General features: G+C 38.9%; 1 protein-coding gene across 4 annotated transcripts in view; it reads left to right on the top strand.

The window, feature by feature from the left end:
• The window catches only part of LOC126268082 (zeta-crystallin-like), a 147,086-nt gene that overhangs the window by 114,846 nt on the left and 8,290 nt on the right, over nucleotides 1-23,950 (top strand). For 2 of the 4 annotated variants that reach the window (XM_049973566.1, XM_049973565.1), the window contains exon 7: nucleotides 9,104-9,199. The exons of the other annotated variants lie outside the window; for them this stretch is intronic. In XM_049973566.1, coding sequence (XP_049829523.1) covers nucleotides 9,104-9,199 — 96 coding nt within the window. The remainder of the gene's footprint in view (nucleotides 1-9,103; nucleotides 9,200-23,950) is intronic. 4 annotated transcript variants of the gene reach the window in all.

A 23,950-nucleotide genomic window follows, 5' to 3' on the forward strand; every position in this document is an offset into this window, starting at 1 on the left:
TCGATTGGTAGGAAATGTTCTGAGGCTTCAAGGGATCACCAATTTAGTATTGGAGGGCAGCGTCGACAGTAAAAATCGTAGAGGGAGACCAAGAAATGAATACAGTAAGCAGATTCAGAAGGATGTAGGTTGCAGTAGCTACTGGGAGATGAAGAAGCTTGCACAGGATAGAGTAGCATGGAGAGCTGCATCAAACCAGTCTCAGGACTGAAGACCACAACAACAACAAGAAGTGACATTTCTTCTATGTATTGTGATCAGACTGATATGGTGGTGATGCATTGGCCATGTATCATCTGTTGTATTGAATCTATAAATTAAACATTTTGAAACAAAGGTGATATAATCTGATAAACTCAGACCTTTGTGTTCCTGTCAGTAGGTGAACAATGTTTGTTGTAAGCTCCCATGAAATGAAAACTTCATGATTTCTTGGAACCATTAAACTACATGTATCCTAATATATAATTCATGATGGACTTGAAAACAGGGACCAGCTACTTTTCCTTGATGTATTAATGAAGATAAGAGCAGACAGGTTAAGAGCAGACAAGTTCTTTGGACTTGGTATGTACAGCTGCCCACTGACCTTCGGAAGAAAGTGCAGTGCTTAGGACTCTGTTTCAACAAGCTGACATACTGTCATACTAGGAGAGTGGTCCAAGAACTAAGACAGCTGCAAATAGTATTCTGCAAGAATAGGTAGTCAGATTTTTGTAACACTCATTTTGTGCCCAACGATATTTACTGGATACAAATTAACATCTGTAACAACAGCTTAAAATTATCTATTAGTCCATGAAAACAAACAAAATGGTTCTTGATGGAAATTAATGCAATGCTTAGTTCCAGATAGAAATTAATATGCCAGAGTTGCTAATTGAAATTGGTGTAAGTCCAGGCTCTACTGTTTGGCAAACAAAGTCTAAATCTGTTCAGGTAAACAGCCATGGCAGTCATAGTTCACTTGTGGAAGTAAAATCGGATAATAGCAATTGAATAAGAGACCACTGCTGTGTAGCCTTATGTTTTCCCACTAAGGAAGTTCATCTTATTTACCTGCAGTAACTTCCAGTTGTATGCCCTGCAGTATTACTAAACAGATTACAAGTGGAGAGGCTATTTGTACCACAACAGTCAAAGAAGAGAATGAGACGGAGAGCAGCAAAAAAGTCAAGGGTCGCCTTCAAGCCCTGCACTAGTCTAATCTTTGGAAAATTGGTAGAGCCCTAAAGAAACATTGCATCCAATGTATATCTCTCCCACTAATGAAGATGGAAGCATTGCTGCAACATTAAAGGTAATCCAGTCCTCAAAAAATGGATTGTGTATGATGCAAACATGGAATTTGATACACGGACAGATGATCAGAACAATTGCAGAGCGATGCAAGGAACATCAGTGACACATCTAAAGGAAGCTGCTGTTGTCCAGCACTGATTGGTCTAGAAAGATGTGGCAAGACAGGTATTCTGTTTCAGGTAATTAAGGAGTTTATTGAAACAAAGGTGTTAAAGTTACGAACAGGAACCGAGGTTTTGCATTAGGAAGGCATGGTATTTGGCACTTGGTTTGTTAAGATATCACTGTTCATTTCAGAGCTTGAAAACAGAGAGAAGATGCATGTTTTATGAAATAATGGAATGGGAGCAGAAAAATAAATGTGCATAAAAGGATGTAGCAAGCATATAAAGTTGAATTTGGCTATACACACGACACCACAGTTCCTCACACTTTGCTTGAAGTCAAGACGGTGAGCACCTGCTCATGCAAGATGATAGCTTGGAGTACCTGAAGATGATTAGGTGTGCAGAAATAAATGTTGTGTGCCAGATGTAACTGTCAAGCGAGCTAGGAACCCAAAAGCATTATCAACCTATCATATAGAGAGAACCTTAACAGTCACACCACTGTGACTATCTCTGTGGACAATATCTTCAGTGGAAGAAGATAACTGTATCTGCTAAGTTGCCACTAACCCTTTGACTTTACAGATGTGTTCTCTGCATTCCGTGCTGAGTGCAGCTTTGTTGTTGCTGTACTGCTTCCCAATGCTGCTACCTGTGCCGAGAGATAGTGTTCTGGCCGCTATGAAACACTTACCATATGATTTTAAGAAAACTGTTCAGTGAAAATATTTGATTTTTGCATGTCTCAGTGTCTGTGATATCTTCTCTTGATAGAGGACTGAATTTCTTTTTGTTATTTATCATGGTTACTGTGCTGCATCAACTCAAGTAAAGTATTGCATGAAATTATAAAACCCTACAGAGGTAAAAACACTCATACATTGATGTTTATGAAATGTACATAAAATATTGAAATTTTATGTAAAATTAAGAGCAGAACAAAATCTCACCTTGTTCTCTAGTTTTGGTTTTTATAGCTGGCGGACAGTTCCATCTTTGCGTCTTGCGAATAATGGCCATAACAGCCATCATATTTCGTAATCGGTTCAATATATTGAAACATGGTTCTTTGAAAATGACAGCATGCAAAGCGGCACATATGTTGTATTATAGATACTTGAAACTTTTTTAATTCATCGAAATATGGAAGTAACTCATTCACAGCAGTGAGAGGGTTGGCAGAACATGACACATTGAGACATTGAGAGTGCTTATGGAAAACCCAGATGCTCCATTTACACGCATCCTCAGAACCTGGGAAGCAGTGGAGCATGACGAGTTAACTTTCCCACACCATTCAAAGGGTTAATTAATGTTTACCATGTCATTAATATAAAATAATGAGCATCAAGGGTTCTAACACAATCTGCTGGGCCATACCTGATATTACTTCTATGGCTGTCAATGAATCTCCATTCAAACTAACATGCTACGTCCTCCTTACCAGAAATCCTCAATCGCATTGTACACTTTGTTTTACTACACATTATTATTGTAGTATCATTAATAAGTGCTGGTGTAGTATGGAGTCAAATGCTTTTGTAAGTCAAGAAATACTGCGTTATCTGATTGCCTTGATCCATGGCTTTTTGGCTGTCACATGAGAAAAGCACGTGATGGGTTTCATGTGATGAATGCTGATTTGCTTAGGTATCATTTTATTTGAGATACCTCATTATGTTTGAACTTGAAATATGTTCTAAGATTCTGCAACTGATGGATGTTGATGGTGTTAGATGATAGTTTTGTGGTTAACTTCTTATAGGTGGGTGTGACCTGCACTTTCTTCCAACTACTAGGCACAGTTTTTGTTTGAGGGATCTACAGTATATTATCATTGAAAGAGGGGCCAACTCAGCTGCAAATTCTGTTTAGAATCTGATTGGGATTCCATCAGGACCTGATGAAGAAAAGTGATAAAAATAGTTCAGTAGTTAAGTTCAGAGATGATGATGCCAGTTCCACAGAATGGGGCAGAGGGAGAAGGATGCAGGTAGGGTTAATACGTAAGTATATTTTATACTGGTTATGGCTGCTGGGGTGTGCATCAAGTTCAGTAACCGGGCAATAAAGTTTGTTGCTGGTTGCAGTTTAGCAATGGTCATTTTTGCACAAGTTGTCATTGTGGTCTTCAGTCCTGAGACTGGTTTGATGCAGCTCTCCATGCTACTCTATCCTGTGCAAGCTTCCTCATGTCCCAGTACTTACTGCACCCTCCATCCTTCTGAATCTGCTTAGTGTATTCATCTCTTGGTCTCCCTCTACGATTTTTACCCTTCGCACTGCCCTCCCATACTACATTGGTGATCCCTCGATGTCTTAGAACATGTCCTACCAACCGATCCCTTCTTCTAGTCAAGTTGTGCCACAAGCTCCTCTTCTCCTCAGTTCTATTCTATACCTCCTCATTAGTTATGTTATCTACCCATCTAATCTTCTGCATTCTTCTGTAGCACCACATTTCGAAAGCTTCTATTCTCTTCGTGTCTAAACTATTTATCGTCCATGTTTCACTTCCATACATGGTTACACTCCATGCAAATACTTTACAAACGACTTCCTGACATTTAAATCTATACTCGATGTTAACAAATTTTTCTTCTTCAGAAATCATTTCTTGCCATTGCCAGTCTACATTTTATATCCCCCCTACTTCAGCCATCATCAGTTATTTTGCTCCCGAAATAGCAAAACTCCTTTACTACTTTAATTCTCTCATTTCCTAATCTAATTCCCTCAGCATCATCCGACTTTATTCGACTACATTCCATTATCCTCGTTTTGCTTTTGTTGATGTTCATCTTATATCCTCCTTTCAAGACACTATCCATTCCGTTCAAGTGCACTTCCAAGTCCTTTGCTGTCTCTGACAGAATTACAATGTCATCGGTGAACCTCAAAATTTTTATGTCTTCTCCATGGATTTTAATACCTACTCCGTACATTTCTTTTGTTTCCTTTACTGCTTGCTCAATATACAGATTGAATAACATCGGGGAAAGGCTACAACCATGTCTCACTCTCTATCCAACCACTGCTTCTCTTCCACACCCCTCGACTCTTATAACTGCCATCTGGTTTCTGTACAAATTGTAAATAGCCTTTCGCTCCCTGTATTTTACCCCTGCTACCTTCAGAATTTGAAAGAGAGTGTTCCAATCAACATTGTCAAAAGCTTTCTCTAAGTCTACAAATGCTAGAAACATAGGTTTGCCCTTCCTTAATCTAGCTTCTAAGATAAGTCGTAGGGACAATAATGCCTCACGTGTTCCAACATTTCTACGGAATCCAAACATAGGAGAGAGCAATATACTGGTTGACTCCTCGGTGAAGGTATGTTCTCGAAACTTACACAAAAGCCCGTCCCGAGCTACTGAGCATCTCTCCTGCAGAGTCTTGCACTGGAGTTTATCTATTATCTCCGTAACGCTTTCGCGAGTACTAAATGATCCTGTAATGAAGCACGCTGCTCTCTGTTGGATCTTCTCTCTCTCTCTCCTACCAACCCTATTTGGTACGGGTCCCACACTGCTGAGCAGTATTCAAGCAGTGGGCAAACAAGCGTACTGTAACCTACTTCCTTTGTTTTCGGATTGCATTTCCTTAGGATTCTTCCAATGAATCTCAGTCTGGCATCTGCCTTACCGACGATCAACTTTATATGATCATTCCATTTAAATCACTCCTAATGCCTACTCCCAGATAATTTATGGAATTAACTGCTTCCAGTAGCTAAATGATAAGGGATCTTTCTTTCTATGTGTTCGCAGCACATTACACTTGTCTACATTGAGATTCAATTGCCATTCCCTGCACCATGCGTCAATTCTCTGCAGATCCCCCTGCATTTCAGTACAATTTTCCATTGTTACAACCTCTCGATATACCACAGCATCATCCGCAAAAAGCCTCAGTGAACTTCCGATGTCATCCACAAGGTCTACATGTATATTGTGAATATCAACAGTCTTACGACACTCCCCTGCGGCACACCTGAAATCACTCTTACTTCGGAAGACTTCTCTCCATTGAGAATGACATGCTGCGTTCTGTTATCTAGGAACTCTTCAATCCAATCACACAATTGGTCTGATAGTTCTTATGCTCTTACTTTGTTCATTAAATGACTGTGGGGAACTGTATCGAACGCCTTGCGGAAGTCAAGAAACACGGCATCTACCTGGGAACCCGTGTCTATGGCCCTCTGAGTCTCGTGGACGAATAGCGCGAGCTGGGTTTTACACGATCGTCTTTTACGAATCCCATGCTAATTCCTACAGAGTAGATTTGTAGTCTCCAGAAAAGTCATTATACTCAAAAATAATACGTGTTGCAAAATTCTACAACTGATGACGCTAGAGATATAGGTCTATAGGTCTGCATATCTGTTCAACGTCCCTTCTTGGAAACGGGGATGACCTGTGTCCTTTTCCAATCCTTTGGAATGCTACACTCTTCTAGAGACCTACGGCACACCGCTGCAAGAAGGGGGGCAAGTTCCTTCGTGTACTCTGTGTAAAATCGAACTGGTATCTCATCAGGTCCAGTGGCCTTTCCTCTTTTGAGCGATTTTAATTGTTTCTCTATCCCTCTGTCGTCTATTTCGATATCTACCATTTTGTCATCTGTGCGACAATCGAGAGAAGGAACTACAGTGCAGTCTTCCTCTGTGAAACAGCTTTGGAAAAAGACATTTAGTATTTCAGCCTTTAGTCTGTCATCCTCTGTTTCAGTACCATTTTGGTCACAGAGTGTCTGGACATTTTGTTTTGATCCACCTACCGCTTTGACATAAGACCAAAATTTCTTAGTATTTTATGCCAAGTCAGTACATAGAACTTTGTTTTCTAATTCATTGAACGCCTCTCGCATAGCCCTCCTCACACTACATTTCGCTTCGCGTAATTTTTGTTTGTCTGCAAGGCTTTGGCTATGTTTATGTTTGCTGTGAAGTTCCCTTTGCTTCCGCAGCAGTTTTCTAACTCGGTTGTTGTACCACGGTGGCTCTTTTCCATCTCTTATGATCTTGCTTGGCACATACTCATCTAACGCATATTGTACGATGGTTTTGAACTTTGTCCACTGATGCTCAACACTATCTATACTTCAGACAAAACTTGTGTGTTGAGCCGTCAGGTACTCTGAAATCAGTTTTTTGTCACTTTTGCTAAACAGAAAAATCTTCCTACCTTTTTTAATATTTCTATTCACGGCTGAAATCATCGATGCAGTAACTACTTTATGATCGCTGATTCCCTGTTCTGCATTAACTGTTTCAAATAGTTAGGGTCTGTTTGTCACGAGGAGGTCTAATATGTTATCGCCATGAGTCGGTTCTCTGTTCAACTGCTCAAGGTAGTTTTCAGATAAAGCACTCAAAAAAATTTCACTGGATTCTTTGTCCCTGCCACCCGTTGTGAACGTTTGATCCTCCCAGTCCATATGCGGTAAATTAAAATCTCCACCCAGAATCATACAAAACATGGTGGGGAAATCTACTGGAAATATTTTCCAAATTATCCTTGAGGTGCTCAGCCACAACAGCTGCTGAGCCAGGGGCCTATAGAGACATCCAATTACGATGCCTGAGCCTGCGTTAACCGTGACTTTCACCCAAATTATTTCACATTCTGGATCTCCGTCAATTTCCTTCGATACTATTTCACTTCTTATCGCTATAAACGCACCTCCCCCTTCACTGTCCAGCCTGTCTCTGCAGTATACATTCCAGTCTTAGTTTAGAATTTCATTACTGTTTACATCTGGTTTCAGCCAACTTTCTGTCCCTAGTACCATGTGGGCATTGTGACCGTTTATTAATGAGAGCAGTTCTGGGACCTTATCTATAGACGCTCCTGCAGTTTACTATTAGCAGATTAATACTGTTATTCCGTGTCGCATTTTGCCTACTCCTACTTTGCCGCATCTCAGGAGGCATCTTGTTGGGCCTAGGGAGGGAATTCTCTAACTTAAAAAACCCAAATGTGCACTCCACATATACTCCGCTACCCTTGTAGCCGCTTCCTGCGTGTAGTGCACGCCTGACCTGTTCAGGGGGACCCTACATTTCTCAACCCGATAGCGGAGGTCGAAAAATTTGCACCCCAGATCTCCACAGAATCATCTGAGCCTCTGGTTTAAGCCTTCCACTTGGCTCCAAACCAGAGGACCGCGATCGGTTCTGGGAACGATACTACAAAAAGTTAGCTCAGATTCCACCCCACAAGCGAGGCTTTCCACTTTCACTAACTCCGCTAACAGCCTGTATGAACTGAGGATGACCTCTGAACCCAGACGGCAGGAGTCATTGGTGCCGACATGAGCAACAATTTGCAGTCGGGTGCACCCAGTGCTCTCTATCACCGCCGGCAGAGCCTCCTCCACATCTCGGATGAGACCCCCGCGGCAGGCAGACAGAATGAATTGGCCTTCTTCCCCGAACTTTACGCTACTTCCCTAAGGGGTTCCATCACCCGCCTAACTTTGGTGCTCCCAATCACTAATAAACTCCTCCCCCCATGTGCCTGCTCGGACCTTGCTGAAGGAGCGGCCACATGTCCACTCACAGGCAGAGCGGATGATGCCACACAGCCATCCTCCACATTGACCATCCGCCTCATGTGGTACCCGTGAAGATGTATCGACAGCAGGCATAGTGGGTGAAGCATGTAACACCTGGGGTGTTCCATGCAAAGCACCAGACTCCCCAATGCCGCTACAATCAGAGGCAGCAGCCTGAAGATGGCTGACCGTGGCCATCAACACGTTCAGCTGTTCGCGAACAGTGGCCAGCTCCTCCTGCATCCATACATAGCAGTCACACAGCCTATCCATCCTAAGAAATCAATTTACTGTAGAGAGCTAATCAATTTTTAACTATACTGCTAATTCAGTAAAGGCAGCAGATAGTTGACTAAACTGTGGTTACTAGACACTTCTTGTAGAAAACAATTAAAATAGCACTACCTGTCTCTGGACTGTATTCTAAACAAATACTAGCACTACTAGCACTATGGCTGACTAAAGGGACTCTCTCTGACTGTATTCAAAACAAACACGAAATCTATGGAACACTGTTACTAGCATTCGACAATTAAAGCTTCCTAAAAGCAAAAACACATGGAAGAAGTGACAAGTAAGAAAAATACACTTAATACTTAAATTAACGTAGCTCGCTGCACAGCAGACGCGATGAAAAGGGCAGTTACGACAACACTGAAGATCCATAACTGTCGTTTTCAGTTTCATATCTAGGACATGATAGTATGACATGTACTTTCATAACAGCCTCCAGCCAACAGTCTGAATGAATGAAGCATTTGTTTCAGAGAAGAAATTTATCAGCATGATATTTGGAGGCTATTTGCTTCTGTACCACAACAAATAAGTGTATTCGTGGCCTTGAAGAGTCAGATCGAGGATGATGATGGGACCTCAGCTTTGAGCAGAATGAAAGTTTAATATTTTAATCCCCATTATGTGATGAACATCACAAATGAAATAAATATCAATCTGGTGCTTCATGATGTAACACTTTCCATTTTAATCAGTGAATTTTTGTTATAGTGGTGTAAATATACTAAGTTTCTTGTGGAATATTTCTCAATATTGTATTTGTTGTTGTTAATACGTCTTTCTTTTTTAAAACTTACCAGCATTTTTGGAACAACCCTTCTAATAGGCAACTCTTACAGGTTGTAGGTTCTCGTGGATCAGTTGAAGTGAATCCTCGTTCACTCATGCTGACTGAAAGTACCATCATAGGTGTTAAGCTGATGGGAAATACAGAGGTATGTTGTAAACACAGTTTGAAAACGAAGACTTAAGATATTAAAACTGAAATAAATAGTATTAATGTCCACAATAATATTTATTTTTTATTTCATTGTGAACTAATTTTTGGCTTTCTTAAGACTAAACACAGTCCACACAGCAGCAGAGAGGGCTTGAATCTGGATGAATATTGTTATTTTCAAAGATACGTGACTATTTTGTGGCAGTATATCAACTGTGGGGGTTCAGTCAGTGTATAAATTATCTCATTGCTGGTCTTCAGCTCTGAGAAGTTTCTGAACCCCCGACCCATTGATAATTCTTATGGCTATAGAAGAGCTCAACTTCCACTAAACCAGGGCTCATCAACTCTGATTTATAGGAAGGCTTTTATTGTGCCTTTAATTACAAAATGTGATTAAAGGTTAATCATCTAGCTACATCACATCTGAAGCAAACACCAAAACTTTCCTTTAAAAACAAGAGTATCAATACATCAGTATATACATTATTGTTACAATCTTCTGGCCACAGTTCACAATTAAGATTTTTTGCCACATCCGATTACTGTGCACATAATGATTCCAACTACAGCTTTAATGCTCTTGTTATGGCATGGAGACCACGTAGAATACCTCAGACGAGTAATAGAACATACACAACAAGACTTGCTCCTTATTAATGCTTTTGAAATAATAATTAAACTTAAGTTCTGGAAGATTTTTCATAATTAAAAAAATTAAAAGATCTTTTGCTAATAAAGTTTGTTGATTTACATTCAAAATTAGTATTACATTTCACATCCAGTCAATGAATTGATATATTTCCAAAAATTTTGGCTACAAGACACCTGGAAAATCTCATACCCCAACACAACACAAAAAATACAAATTGCAGTATTTCAGTTTGATATGTGTACAAAACAAGAAATATTTTGTAATGATATGCAGAATGTTTAGACTCTAAAGATGGAGAGTGAATCCCTAAACCCACTGACTGAGTGACATACAACATATTGTGCTGTTGTTGTTGCGGTCTTCAGTCCTGAGACTGGTTTGATGCAGCTCTCCATGCTACTCTATCCTGTGCAAGCTTCATCATCTCCCAGTACCTACTGCAACCTACATCCTTCTGAATCTGCTTAGTGTATTCATCTCTTGGTCTCCCTTTACGATTTTTACTCTCCATGCTGCCCTCCAATACCAAATTGGTGATCTCTTGATGCCTCAGAACATGTCCTACCAACCGATCCCTTCTTCTGGTTAAGTTGTGCCACAAACTTCTCTTCTCTCCAATCCTATTCAATACTTCCTCATTAGTTATGTGATATACCCATCTAATCTTCAGCTTCTATTCTCTTCTTGTCCAAACTAGTTATCGTCCATGTTTCACTTCCATACATGGCTACACTCCAAACAAATATTTTCAGAAATGACTTCCTGACACTTAAATCTATATTCGATGTTAACAAATTTCTCTTCTTCAGAAACGCTTTCCTTGCCATTGCCAGTCTACATTTTATATCCTCTCTACTTCGACCATCATCAGTTATTTTGCTCCCCAAATAGCAAAACTCCTTTACTACTTTAAGTGTCTCATTTCCTAATCTAATTCCCTCAGCATCACCCGATTTAATTGGACTACATTCCATTATCCTCGTTTTGCTTTTGTTGATGTTCATCTTATATCCTCCTTTCAAGACACTGTCCATTCCGTTCAACTGCTCTTCCAAGTCCTTTGCCGTCTGTGACAGAATTAGAATGTCATCGGCGAACCTCAAAGTTTTTACTTCGTCTCCATGAATTTTAATACCTACTCCAAATTTTTCTTTTGTTTCCTTTACTGCTTGCTCAATATACAGATTGAATAACATCGGGGAGAGGCTACAACCCTGTCTCACTCCTTTCCCAACCACTGCTTCCCTTTCATGCCCCTCGACTCTTATGACTGCCATCTGGTTTCTGTACAAATTGTAAATAGCCTTTCGCTCCCTGTATTTTACCCCTGCCACCTTTAGAATTTGAAAAAGAGTATTCCAGTCAACATTGTCAAAAGCTTTCTCTAAGTCTACAAATGCTAGAAACGTAGGTTTGCCTTTTCTTAATCTTTCTTCTAAGATAAGTCGTAAGGTCAGTATTGCCTCACGTGTTCCAACATTTCGACGGAATCCAAACTGATCCTCCCCGAGGTCCGCATCTATCAGTTTTTCCATTCGTCTGTAAAGAATTCGCGTTAGTATTTTGCAGCTGTGACTTATTAAACTGATAGTTCGGTAATTTTCACATCTGTCAGCACCTGCTTTCTTTGGGATTGGAATTATTATATTCTTCTTGAAGTCTGAGGGTATTTGGCCTGTCTCATACATCTTGCTCACCAGCTGGTAGAGTTTTGTCATGACTGGCTCTCCCAAGGCCGTCAGTAGTTCTAATGGAATGTTGTCTACTCCGGGGGCCTTGTTCCGACTCAGGTCTTTCAGTGCTCTGTCAAACTCTTCACGCAATATCGTATCACCCATTTCGTCTTCATCTACATCCTCTTCCATTTCCATAATATTGTCCTCAAGTACATCACCCTTGTATAAACCTTCTATATACTCCTTCCACCTTTCTGCCTTCCCTTCTTTGCTTAGAACTGGGTTGCCATCTGAGCTCTTGATATTCATACACGTGGTTCTCTTCTCTCCAAAGGTCTCTTTAATTTTCCTGTAGGCAGTATTTATCCTACCCCTAGTGAGATAAGCCTCTACATCCTTACATTTATCCTGTAGCCATCCCTGTTTAGCCATTTTGCACTTCCTCTCGATCTCATTTTTGAGACGTTTGTATTCCTTTTTGCCTGCTTCATTTACTGCATTTTTATATTTTCTCCTTTCATCAATTAAATTCAATATTTCTTCTGTTACGCAAGGATTTCTAGCAGCCCTCGTCTTTTTACCTACTTTATCCTCTGCTGCCTTCACTACTTCATCCCTCAGAGCTACCCATTCTTCTTCTACTGTATTTCTTTCCCCTATTCCTGTCAATTGTTCCCTTATGCTCTCCCTGAAACTCTGTACAACCTCTGGTTCTTTCAGTTTATCCAGGTCCCATCTCCTTAATTTCCCACATTTTTGCAGTTTCTTCAGTTTTAATCTACAGGTCATAACCAATAGATTGTGGTCAGAGTCCACATCTGCCCCTGGAAATGTCTTACAATTTAAAACCTGGTTTCTAAATCTCTGTCTTACCATTATATAATCTATCTGATACCTTTTAGTATCTCCAGGGTTCTTCCACGTATACAACCTTCTTTCATGATTCTTAAACCAAGTGTTACCTATGACTAAGTTGTGCTCTGTACAAAATTCTACTAGGCGGCTTCCTCTTTCATTTCTTAGCCCCAATCCATATTCACCTACTATGTTTCCTTCTCTCCCTTTTCCTACACTCGAATTCCAGTCACCCATTACTATTAAATTTTCATCTCCCTTCACTATCTGAATAATTTCTTTTATTTCATCGTACATTTCTTCAATTTCTTCGTCATCTGCAGAGCTAGTTGGCATATAAACTTGTACTACTGTAGTAGGTGTGGGCTTCGTATCTATCTTGGCCACAATAATGCGTTCACTATGCTGTTTGTAGTAGCTTACCCGCATTCCTATTTTCCTATTCATTATTAAACCTACTCCTGCATTACCCCTATTTGATTTTGTGTTTATAACCCTGTAATCACCTGACCAGAAGTCTTGTTCCTCCTGCCACCGAACTTCACTAATTCCCACTATATATAATTGGGGCCAATTTGCTGTCAGTATCATTTACTGCCTTCTGAGGAGGATACAGATGTGATGTTATCCCCTACTAAGTATGATATCAATCAGGATAGGGCTAGAACCATTACTGCATGCAATTTCTGTAATTATTTTTAAGTAATTTCAAAATTTGATTTGGTTTGTGGGATAGATAGCAGGCAGTTGCGAGCCATGACTCCCTTTTGCGGACTAAAATTTTTCCTAGTGAGGGAACATAAATTTACAATCGGATTTTATCATAATTTTGGTTCATCAGACTTTGTATTGGTCAGTTGTACACTGCTATGAAATAGTTCTCTTTAAAATAATCCCAAGTTTATAATGTCCTAACTGACCAGCTACCGGCACTCTAATAAAATCTGTGTTGCTGGAGTTGGATTTTACAAATGAAACTAGATGACATAATGAACTTTGTTTATTTAATAACAACTGTTTACCAATGATACTTCTTATCTGTCACTTCTGCTGTAGTCAGTTTACCAGGCAGACACAAACTCTTACTTAATAGTTTGGAAAAAACTATTCTAATGTTCCTGAGCCCGGCCACACTAACACGATTTTTTTGGCTTAGATGTGATGTTACTGGCCAAAGTAATCCAAAAGAGATAAACCTATTGAATGCTCAAAACTCTTAAAGTTCATCCACACAAAAATCTTCTAAAACGCGGTATATTCTCGACAAAAAGCAAAATTTGGAGATTTACACATTTCAGAAAACATAGCTCCTCCTAAGACTGATATCCCTTTTCCTTCTTGAGCCCCGACCGAATTCCCTAATCCATTTAAAGGAAATGTCTCATATCCATTTCTAGCTAAACTCTTCACATCCCCTCTACATTCTTCAGTCTGTTGCTATTGGCTGACTGCCTCCCTGAATGTTATTTCGTCATTGTGCTATGAAATAAGATACAATTACGTATGATTGTGAACCATTTGGCCAGCCTTAACAACTATAAGCAAACAGAAGTTATTTCCTAAGTTACACTTAAATGCTGATTTTAATAATATCAAACACTGTATATTTACAAAGTGAGCTCTGTCTTTATCTTGAATTATTCTATTACCATGTACTAATTTTGTCATTGAATTAAATACACAGATGTTTTCCACATGTCACTGATAGACACTGCTATTCATATTTTGATGTAATAAGACAGTTAATTAAAAGAAAAAGAAAAAAGAAAAGGAACAGCAAATCTAATACTCTGTGTTCCTACATTACTTACCCTGATAAGGGTAGTCAGCCTCAAGCAGTGCTGACAATACGTACAATACGATATTATAGTGTCTGCATTATTCTGAATTACTATGCAGAGTTCCTTTGGACACTGCAAAGGAACAGGTACTATAGTTACTACAGCGATTGTGAAATGCATTAAATGTATTCAAAATGGATGACCATCTGCTGTAGACTTGAATTACGACAATGAAAATTTGTGCTGGACTGGAACCCAAACCCGGATTTCCTGCTTATCGCAAGTGGTTGGCATACCATTTAGCTATCCATACATGACTCACAGGCAGGCCCAAAGTTTCATATGTTGTCAACCATGTGCCTACAGCGTGTACTCATACATCCATTATGTATATTTCCATACAGCTGATACATTTTACTTGAAAGTCGCTTGCCCACTGTCGGTGGATAAATATGATTTTGCAGTGCCTCTGTTGTTCCAAATTACGATCCAAAGTTCCTTCGGACATGCATGTACATTTAATGTAATATGTACAGTAGTTCTTTTGAAAGTGTTGCAAGACAGGATGCCTCTTTGGCGCTTGTCTTTTATGCAGTGTTTAACAAATAGCATACAATATTTTGGGTGACTGACACACCCAGTTCCCCACAGGTGGCAAAATCGTGCATTCATTTCGAGTATTTGAGGAGATGAAGTCCCTTTGAAAATCCTTTTGGAAAAAAAAAAGAAAAAGAAAAAAAAGAAAAAAAAACTTGCTTTGGAGGCATCTAACAAATGTGCTGGTTTGAGTTCAAAGCAGCACAATGAGCCACTGTTTGTGAAAGAGACTAAACCGTTTCATATCACATTTTAAAAGAAGCATCCCCTTATCCTAAACATGTCTGAAGTGACTAATATGTCAAGCAGTTTAATGCGGGACACTTCTGAAGAGTATGACCCTCTTGGTCTTATGTGATTCAAACATGCATCTCACTTGTGCTGGTATCCTCAGCTCACTCAAACTCGTGGGCACCCTATGCGTGGTGCATGTAAAAGACACGGCATTCTACCACTCTAACTAGCCCTGGAGATCTGACAGAGCTATTGCAACTTGGCACATTTAAGCACATGGAATGCTCAGCCTGGAGATCTCTTGGCCTACATGTAGCTCTCACAGTGCACCATTAAGTGGGAGGCTGCATATTTTTGTGTTACAGGATGCTGAAAGTTGGCAGGTATTACTTGTCTGTAGAAGTTACGTTTTGCTGTGTGCCTCAAATGTTTTAGCTTGCTAATGTCATGGTAAGGTCTAAGAAGTTTAATGAGTGTCCTTCCAACTCCACTGTGAACTTACTTTTCAAGGATGTGAATTTAAATATAGAAAAAAAGTGGTTCTTTGGAATTAAAGGAGGAAAACTGGCATTACAACATTACTTGAAATTCTGGCTCTCAGTATACACCAACCACAGAAGCTTCACCTAATACTAAAGGGCATACACACCAATTTATTGTCCAACCAACCAACCAACCAACCAACCAACCAACCAACCAACCAATTTCTGCACAAGCTACACACGTCCCAATACTATACTATACTATACTATACTATACTATGCTAAGTGATTGCAGTGGCACTCTGTTCCAGTCAGTGGTTGTAAATTATTTATAGTAAATTCATTGAGGTTTTGTTTGATGTGATGCCACCTTTTTTGACACAGAAAAAAACTGAGATTTAGCTTGGCTGTTTTAGAGGTAACAAAGCCAAGAAAAACAGAGAGAAAGCTGTGGGCAAAGAAGTAACTGATGCAAAGAAAGAAATTTACCCATGCTCTTTACTTACGGAACTGTGAGCTTTATTATTTTCATGATTACCTAAGAATGGATGAAAATGCTTTGTGGAGCTGCTGAATGTCATGAAAACATTTTTAACGAAAAAGAACAGTTACAAGAGAGACTGTAAGCTGCAAGGAGAGGCTGTTAGAAACATTGTGGTTTCTAGCCTCTGGAAGAAGTTAAAGAATCTCAGATTCACTGCTGTTGTTTCTCCACAATTATTGTCCAGAATGATTCCTAAGACCTGCAACATGATTTATAGTTGCCTGAGGAAATATATCAAGACAAATTAAAATAAATACCAAACTGAAATGAATAATATTCAGGTAAACAATATTATTGTCATTTGTAGCATAAATAGTCATAATAAATAATAGCAATGAAGCAGAAGGCATCTCTCTATAAATTATCTCATAAAGCCTTTATCTTCCTTACTATCTGCCACATTAGCCATTTTAAAAAGCATACCTGTTCATGCACACAAACTGCAAATGATCGTTTCAGGAAGTTGGTCGGACAGCGTTACACATGGCACAATTTGTTGAGTGAAGTAGTGGTGGTCGGAGGGAGGTGTGTGTTGGATATTAGACGATCAGACCCAACTGACTGCCTGACAAGAAATATTGGTTGGGAAGTCCCTGCACACATCCAATTTATTGGAAGGCTGATTATAAATTTGTACATGTGTAGGGCCCATACTAAAATAGCAGCAGCCAGTTAACATACTTTTTCACCGTAAGATATTGTTTGTGTTCCCCACTCCCCACATTGCATTGACTCCTTCCTCCTCTCTGCCCTCTGATCCCCTGTAAGGAACAGCCAAAATGGGGGAGGGTGGGAACCCTCCCCCATTTTGGCTGTTCCTTACTTTCGCCTGTAATTTTGTCCATATAATGTAGTAGCCTGTGCCAATACTCACCTGGTGTACTATTTTGATCTTTATATTATTATACTATTAATCTTTGAAGTTAATATAAGGTTGATTTGTCCAGAGCTTCTTTGTGTCTACTTCAATATGCTTAAGGACAGTGTATCAGTTTGTGTATAGTTGAGAGACTTTAATCAGCATCTGTATAACGGTCACTCAGGGGGTTCAGGGATTTATACTCACATCTTTAGTGTCGAATACATTCAGCAAATCATTACAGAATATTCATTATTTTGCACCAATATCAAATTGAGATATTGCAATATGTGTTTTTCATGTAGGTATATAGCCATAAAAGTGTCACATATCTTTGAAAATAACAATATTTGTCCAGATACAAGCTCTCTTTTGATGTTTTATCGACTGTCTGTTTAGTCTTAAGTTGTCTAAGGCTGACCTAGAAAGCCAAAAATGTGTTAAATATAAAATAAGTATTGATGTGAACATTAATTCTTCTTATTTCAGTTTTAATATGTCTATGTTCCTCCATGTGCCCATGGAATATTACACAAATGTTTTTTAATGCTTTGTCTACAAGTCTGAGATAAATTTGTTCAAAAATTCAGCAGCTCGCTGTCAGTGGAGTTAATGATAGTACATATTTATATAATATTCTTAAAAAAAAAACTTGTAAAAATGCAGATAATATATACTTTGAGTCATGCAAATTTTGTGGTACTATAGTATGCTTTTTGGATTTAATTATACCATTATGAAGCTTTCTATGTAATAATCATCTGATTATTCATCAATTTAAAAATTTTCTTTTAGTAATATTAATTAAGATATTCACTTGCAACATACAGCACTTGCATTATGGAAAATTTCTTAATGTTTTCATAACATCAGCTGGGTTTTTGTGATTTCTGTGTGGAAAATATGCAAATAAAAGTAATCTATTATGTACAAATGATGGTAATTGCAGTGAAGTTTTCAGGTGTAGAACTGCATTCACAAGTGTCACACACTGTGTTACAGTAAGAATCTTACCTTAAATCAACCAAACCATTACTGCTGTTACATTCCTTGGGTCCACTCATCTGGCATCATACATGACAAAAATTACAAAAATGGAGATTCTAGTATGGAAACAACAAATATGAGAAAAGGCAACTACTCACTTGCAGGGCAGGGGACTGATAGTTTTCCTTCATTAGTAAAGACTGTAATCTAACAGTTTGACATCTTCTATTTCCATTGCAGCATACTTTAAAACTACTGACAAATGCATGTGACATTCCATTTGTGAGTACTGTGATATGCTGTGTGTTCTCTGTGCTGACAGAAAACAAATCATGATATACATTTCCCCAAATACCCAGATATTTAGCACCTTCACCATTTTTTAACTCTCATTGTGCTAATATTCTGCTTCACTGCTTTGCACACTTTGTGCTGCTTATCATTGACATTACAAACTGGAAGTAATGTAAATTACAACAAAATCAGTTTGGTTTACTAAACTTCGGGAAGCTTTCACCCACAGTCTTTTTTAAAGTTGTTTATGTGTTGAAGTCATTTATTAAATTTAGTCAGCTGATGGGTATTCCTGCTTAAAGGAAGTCCCTCTAACAAAGGAATCACACTCAGAGGAGGTAAGTAGAGAAGGAATTAGCACATTTCATCAAAATGTAAGAGGTATTAGAGATAAAGTTAGTGAACTGCTTATAGATGCTGACTCTCCAATAATTGGTATATTGGAGCACCACTTAAATAATTTGACAATTCAGAGTTGGAGCAAATGACCAAAGCACTAAAGGAGGCTGCCAGCAAATTTGGGCTAAACATAAACGAAGCCAAGATAGTCCCTCGTTATGACGTGTGGTCATTGTCAGACTGGTGATCATTTACAGTCGCTGCAGGTTGGGGACCAGTCCTACAAGAGAGTACATGAATTCAAATACCTAGGGGCACTTTTCACTGAGAACTCGTCATGTGAAGCAGAGATCAGTGCCAGAATACAAGCAGGAAACCGATCTTACCACATCCTAGCATACTGCTTCAGTCCAGATCTCTCTCCATCAGTTAAAGATCCGACTGTACAAAACCCTGATCCTGCCTGCTGTTCTATATGGCTGTGAGACATGAAGTATCTGGAAACAAGACTTCCATAAGCTCCTTGTTTTTGAGAGAAAAGTGCCTCAGAAGATCTTGGTCCAGTTCTGGATGCAGATACAGGGGAATGGAGGATCAGATACAACCAAAAGCTTGAGGAACTATACCAACAGCCCAACATAGCAGGAACTGTCAGAGCCAAATGAATGCCGTGGGCTGGGCATGTGGCCCGGATAGAGGATCACAGATGGCCTCAGAAGCTCCTGGATTTCACACCTACAGGAAAGAGACTGCCAGGGAGACCCAAGAAGCGTTGGAGGGATGGACTCCATGAAGATTTAAACCAACTGTCAATAGATGTCGACGGATGGTGGATAGCAGCAATGGACAGAATACAGTGGAGGAGGAAACTTGTAGATGCATGTGGTCCACTGGGCCTGATCACGTAGTAGTAGTAGTAGTAGTAGTAGTAGTAATAGAGGCTTTTCTTTACCAGGATACAGATTAGCTGGCTGTTTTTCGAGCAGTTCTTTGTGGAGTGGCCATGTAAATAAAAAACAGTATTTCATAGATGTATCAAGGCAGTGCACTGAACAAGTATTTGAACGTTGTGCAGGGGCAGTTGAATTTAGAGAAACTAAACTTCTAATTGTTGTTGTTTATAGATCCCCAAACTCGTGACTTCAGAGCATTTTTACTCAAGCTAGAGAGAGTTTTTGGTTCATTTTATAGGACGTACGTACCAGTAGTTAGTTATATGTGGTGACTTCAGTATTAATTTTGTATGTGATTGTGTTAGAAAAAGGATGCTGGGACATCTCCTAAATTCATATGATCTAATGCTGCCTGTGTTTTTCCAACCAGGGTGCAGGGGAACAGTAACACAGCCATAATAATATTTTTACTGATTCTTCATTACTACATTGGCATTCTCTTATTAAAAAGGTGAATGGCCTTTCAGACCATGATGCACAAATTTTTGCACTGAAAGGTTTTGGTACTCAAAATTACATGGTATGTCGAAAAACTAATCCAATGGCAATAGTTTTTTAAACCTCATTGAGGAACAAAAGTGGCAGGATGTTCATAGTGCTGATAATGTAGTGCAGTGGCCCGGCGTAATGTTAAGCTCTCTCTATACAGCTTAAGTGTTTTCGTGGACTTACTTGTTGAAGAATGCTGGTTCTGCTTTCTTGCAGCGTCAATGTCTTCGGCTAGCACCAGACACTTCTCCGAAGATTTCACTGCTAGGAACGGGAAATTCTCACTCACTCTCTCTCTCTCTCTCTCTCTCTCTCTCTCTCCCTCTCCTTATTTAAAAAATATGCAACTCTTGGAATATCATTCAATGCACCAGAACATATTTACTTCCACTTTGTACAACAAAACAACTAAACTTTATGACATAAGCCCATACATTACCAGGACCCAGAATCAGTTAATTACACATTTTTGAGCACAATTAATACGTAATCTTTTATCGTGGTCGACTATCCACGTCCAGTCCATGTACTCTCAGCAGCAGTTCAACGTCTAATAAACAGTCACTATTTCGAGTCTCTCCATTTATTTTTTAACAATACAATGCTACATTACACTTTGCATCCAGCCACGGAGCTTCCGGGCTGTATTTGCTTATTCTTGGCAGGTCGCGCTGAACACTTGCCAGTGCCGACGAATTATCTCCCTTCCAGTTTCGCCTGCACAAACAATAAATGGGTGCAGTATCCCAGGCTCATCCTTATGCCCTGCTTTAAAATAATGCGTTTTCAAAACGGCTGGAACTCGAGTGTCTCCAGACTTTTGTAAAATTCTGGGGGCACTACAATAGGTAACAAATTAATTCTTTCCTTAACACATTTCTCATGCTCTTTGAAAGCTGCTTTCTATTAGAACATTCTAAACAGGGTATTAGCAGTAAAAGGCAGCCTGGGTGGGTGACTAGTGGGATAAGAATATCATATAGAACAAAGTGGGATTTGTATCAAAATGTTAGAAGCTATCATAGCCCATTTCAAACTGTATTGTAAGTTACTTAAAAATGTTAATAGGAAGGGAAAGGGTGGAACAGCTAATTCACAGTGTAAAATTAAAACCATATGGCCAGGAAGTGTCTGATCAGCAGCACAAGGTTGATGATATAAAGTCAGTTTGTAGTAAAAATATTTCTGTTGCTGATAGATAGATAGATAGATAGATAGATAGATAGATAGATAGATATATGTACAATATTTAAAATCACTTTCTGAGCATTGCTGCTGCTGAATTAAATAAAATCGTAGTTTCTACAGGGAATCATATAAATCTCTTGGAAAATGTCTTTCTGCGATAGATGACTGAAATACTCCTCTGTGATACTGACAAGGGGGAGATTGGGTCAATAATTAAAGCACTGAAGACTAAGGACTCTCATGGATATGATGGAGTGCCTAGCAGAATATTAAAGTACTGTGTTCCACATGTTAGTCCTATACGTAGCCATATTTGTAATTTTTCTTTGAAGAATGGCCGGTTTCCTGAATGATTAAAGCACTCAGTAGTAAAGCTGCTTTATAAAAATGGAGAAAGGGATAATGTAGACAATTTAGATCTATTTCTATGCTATTAGTATTTGCTAATGTTATTGAAAAGGCTGTGTATGTAAGGATAATTGATCATTTTATTTATCATAAGTTGCCATCAAATGTACAGTTCGGTTTTAGAAGTGGTTTAGCAATTAAAAATGCTTTATTCTCTTTTCTCTGTGAGGTACTGGATGGATTAAACAAAAGGTTTTGAATGCTAGTCATCTTTTTTGATTTAACTAAGGCATTTGATTGTGTTGATCACAAAATATTGCTCCAGAAGTTGGACCATTATGGAATATGTGGAGTAACTCACAATTGGTTCACCTCTTACTTTAGCAAGAGACAGCAAAAGGTCTTTATCCAGTGTTGAGAATGGCTGTGATATGGGGTCTGAGGGGGGGTATGGTCAAATGGGGGGGGGCGGTGTGCCAGAGATATCAGTGCTGGGGGGGGGGGGGGGGGGGGGCGGCGGCGGCGGCGGCGGCGGCTGCGGCTGCGGCACCTCTTGTTTCTTATTTATATAAATGATATGCCCTCTAGTATTACGGGTGGTTCTAAAATATTCGTATGTGCTGATGACACGAGGTTGGCAGTAAAGGTTGTTGTGTGTAACATTGGCACTGTTTCAAGTGCTGCAGTTCATGACAGAAGTTCATAGCTTGTAGAAAATAAGCTAACTCTAAATCACAGTAATACTCAGTTTTTACAGTTTCTAACACACACTTCAGCAAAACTTGACATTTTAATTTCACAGAATGGGCGTATGATAAGTGAAACTTAGCAGTTGAAATTAGTAGGTGTTCAGATAGATAGTAAACTTCTGTGAAAGCCCACATTCTGGATCTTGTTCAAAGACTTAATGCTACCATTTTTAGTATTCAAATGGTATCTGAAGTATTAGTTCAACGTGACAAATAGTCGCTTTACTTATTTGAATTTGATGATGACATATGGTATTATATTCTGGGGTAATTCTTCCCAGTCTCAAAAGATAAGTGGCGTAAGTTCACAAACCTCTTGTATATCACTGTTCATTAATTTGGGTGTTCTGACAATGCCATCTCAATATATATATATATATATATATATTCTTTACTGTTGTCTCTTGTTAACAATATCAGCTTATTCCCAAGAATTAGAAACTTTCATTCAGTATATACTAGGCACAAATTTAATCTGCATTTGGGTCGCGCTTCCTTGACTCTTGTGCAGAAGGGTGTGCAGTATACTGCTGCATCCATTTTCAATAAGCTACCACAAGAATTGAAAAATCTTAGCAGTAATCTACACGCTCTCAACTCAAAACTGAAGAGTTTCTGCATGGGTCACTCGTTCTATTGTCAAGGCATTCCTTGAAGAATTAAGCTGATCCCTGCATTATATTGTTGATTGTGTTTAGATAAACTTGTGACTTGGTTTTTTCTTCATAAACATTTTATTTTATCTGTTATTACTTTAATGTCGTAATTTCATGTACTGACACATTCCATGACCTTGGAGATTTGCTACTCAATTTGATCCTACAAAACTAGATGCGTAAAATAAAAATAACTAAAATACATACTTGAATAAGAAAATTAACAACAGTTGTACTTCGTTTGTGTATCACACTGCTAAAGTATGATTTGCCAAGGTTTTTACAAAGACAGATAGGCTGGACAGTAATTACATGCAGAAGGCTCAATACTCATTAATTAATTAAAGGGAAGCAGTGGTTAGGAAGGGAATGAGACAAGGTTATAGCCTATCTGTGATGTTATTCAATCTGTATATTGAGCAAGCAGTAAAGGAAACAAAAGAAAAATCCAGAGTTGGTATTAAAACCCGTGGAGAAGAAATAAAAACTTTGAGGTTTGCTGATGACATTATAATTCTGTCAGAGCGAGCAAAGGACTTGGAAGAGCAGTTGAACGGAACGGACAGTGTCTTGAAAGGAGGATATAAGATAAACATCAACAAAAGCAAAATGAGGATAATGGAATGTAGTCAAATTAAGTCGGTGATGCTGTGGGAATTAGATTAGGAAATGAGACACTTCACACTTTCAACACTGCCCTCTTTACACCCGGCACTTGGCTGTGAACTGGCATATATAATGGATGTTTGAAATTAGATTGCAAAGAACAGAAAAATGTTAGGAATATGGTTCTTACATCATTTAAAAGGAAGACAGTAAGAGCTTTACATGAATGAGTTTATCTTACAATATAAAATACAAATGGGTGTTATAATTAAATAAAGAAAACAAAAATGTCGTGGACAAAAGAGTTTTATGTGATCTCTCTCTTGAGTAATGCCATTCTACTGTATCTAAATTTTAAAAAAAATCACTGGAATGTCTAACTCCAGGTATCTGTAAACCAGAGTATTTTAATAGTTCAGATGTAGTAGCCTTTGTGTGAAAATCCTGGAAACAC

Source organism: Schistocerca gregaria, chromosome 4 (genome assembly GCF_023897955.1).
Source record: "Schistocerca gregaria isolate iqSchGreg1 chromosome 4, iqSchGreg1.2, whole genome shotgun sequence".
Lineage (NCBI taxonomy): Eukaryota > Metazoa > Arthropoda > Insecta > Orthoptera > Acrididae > Schistocerca > Schistocerca gregaria.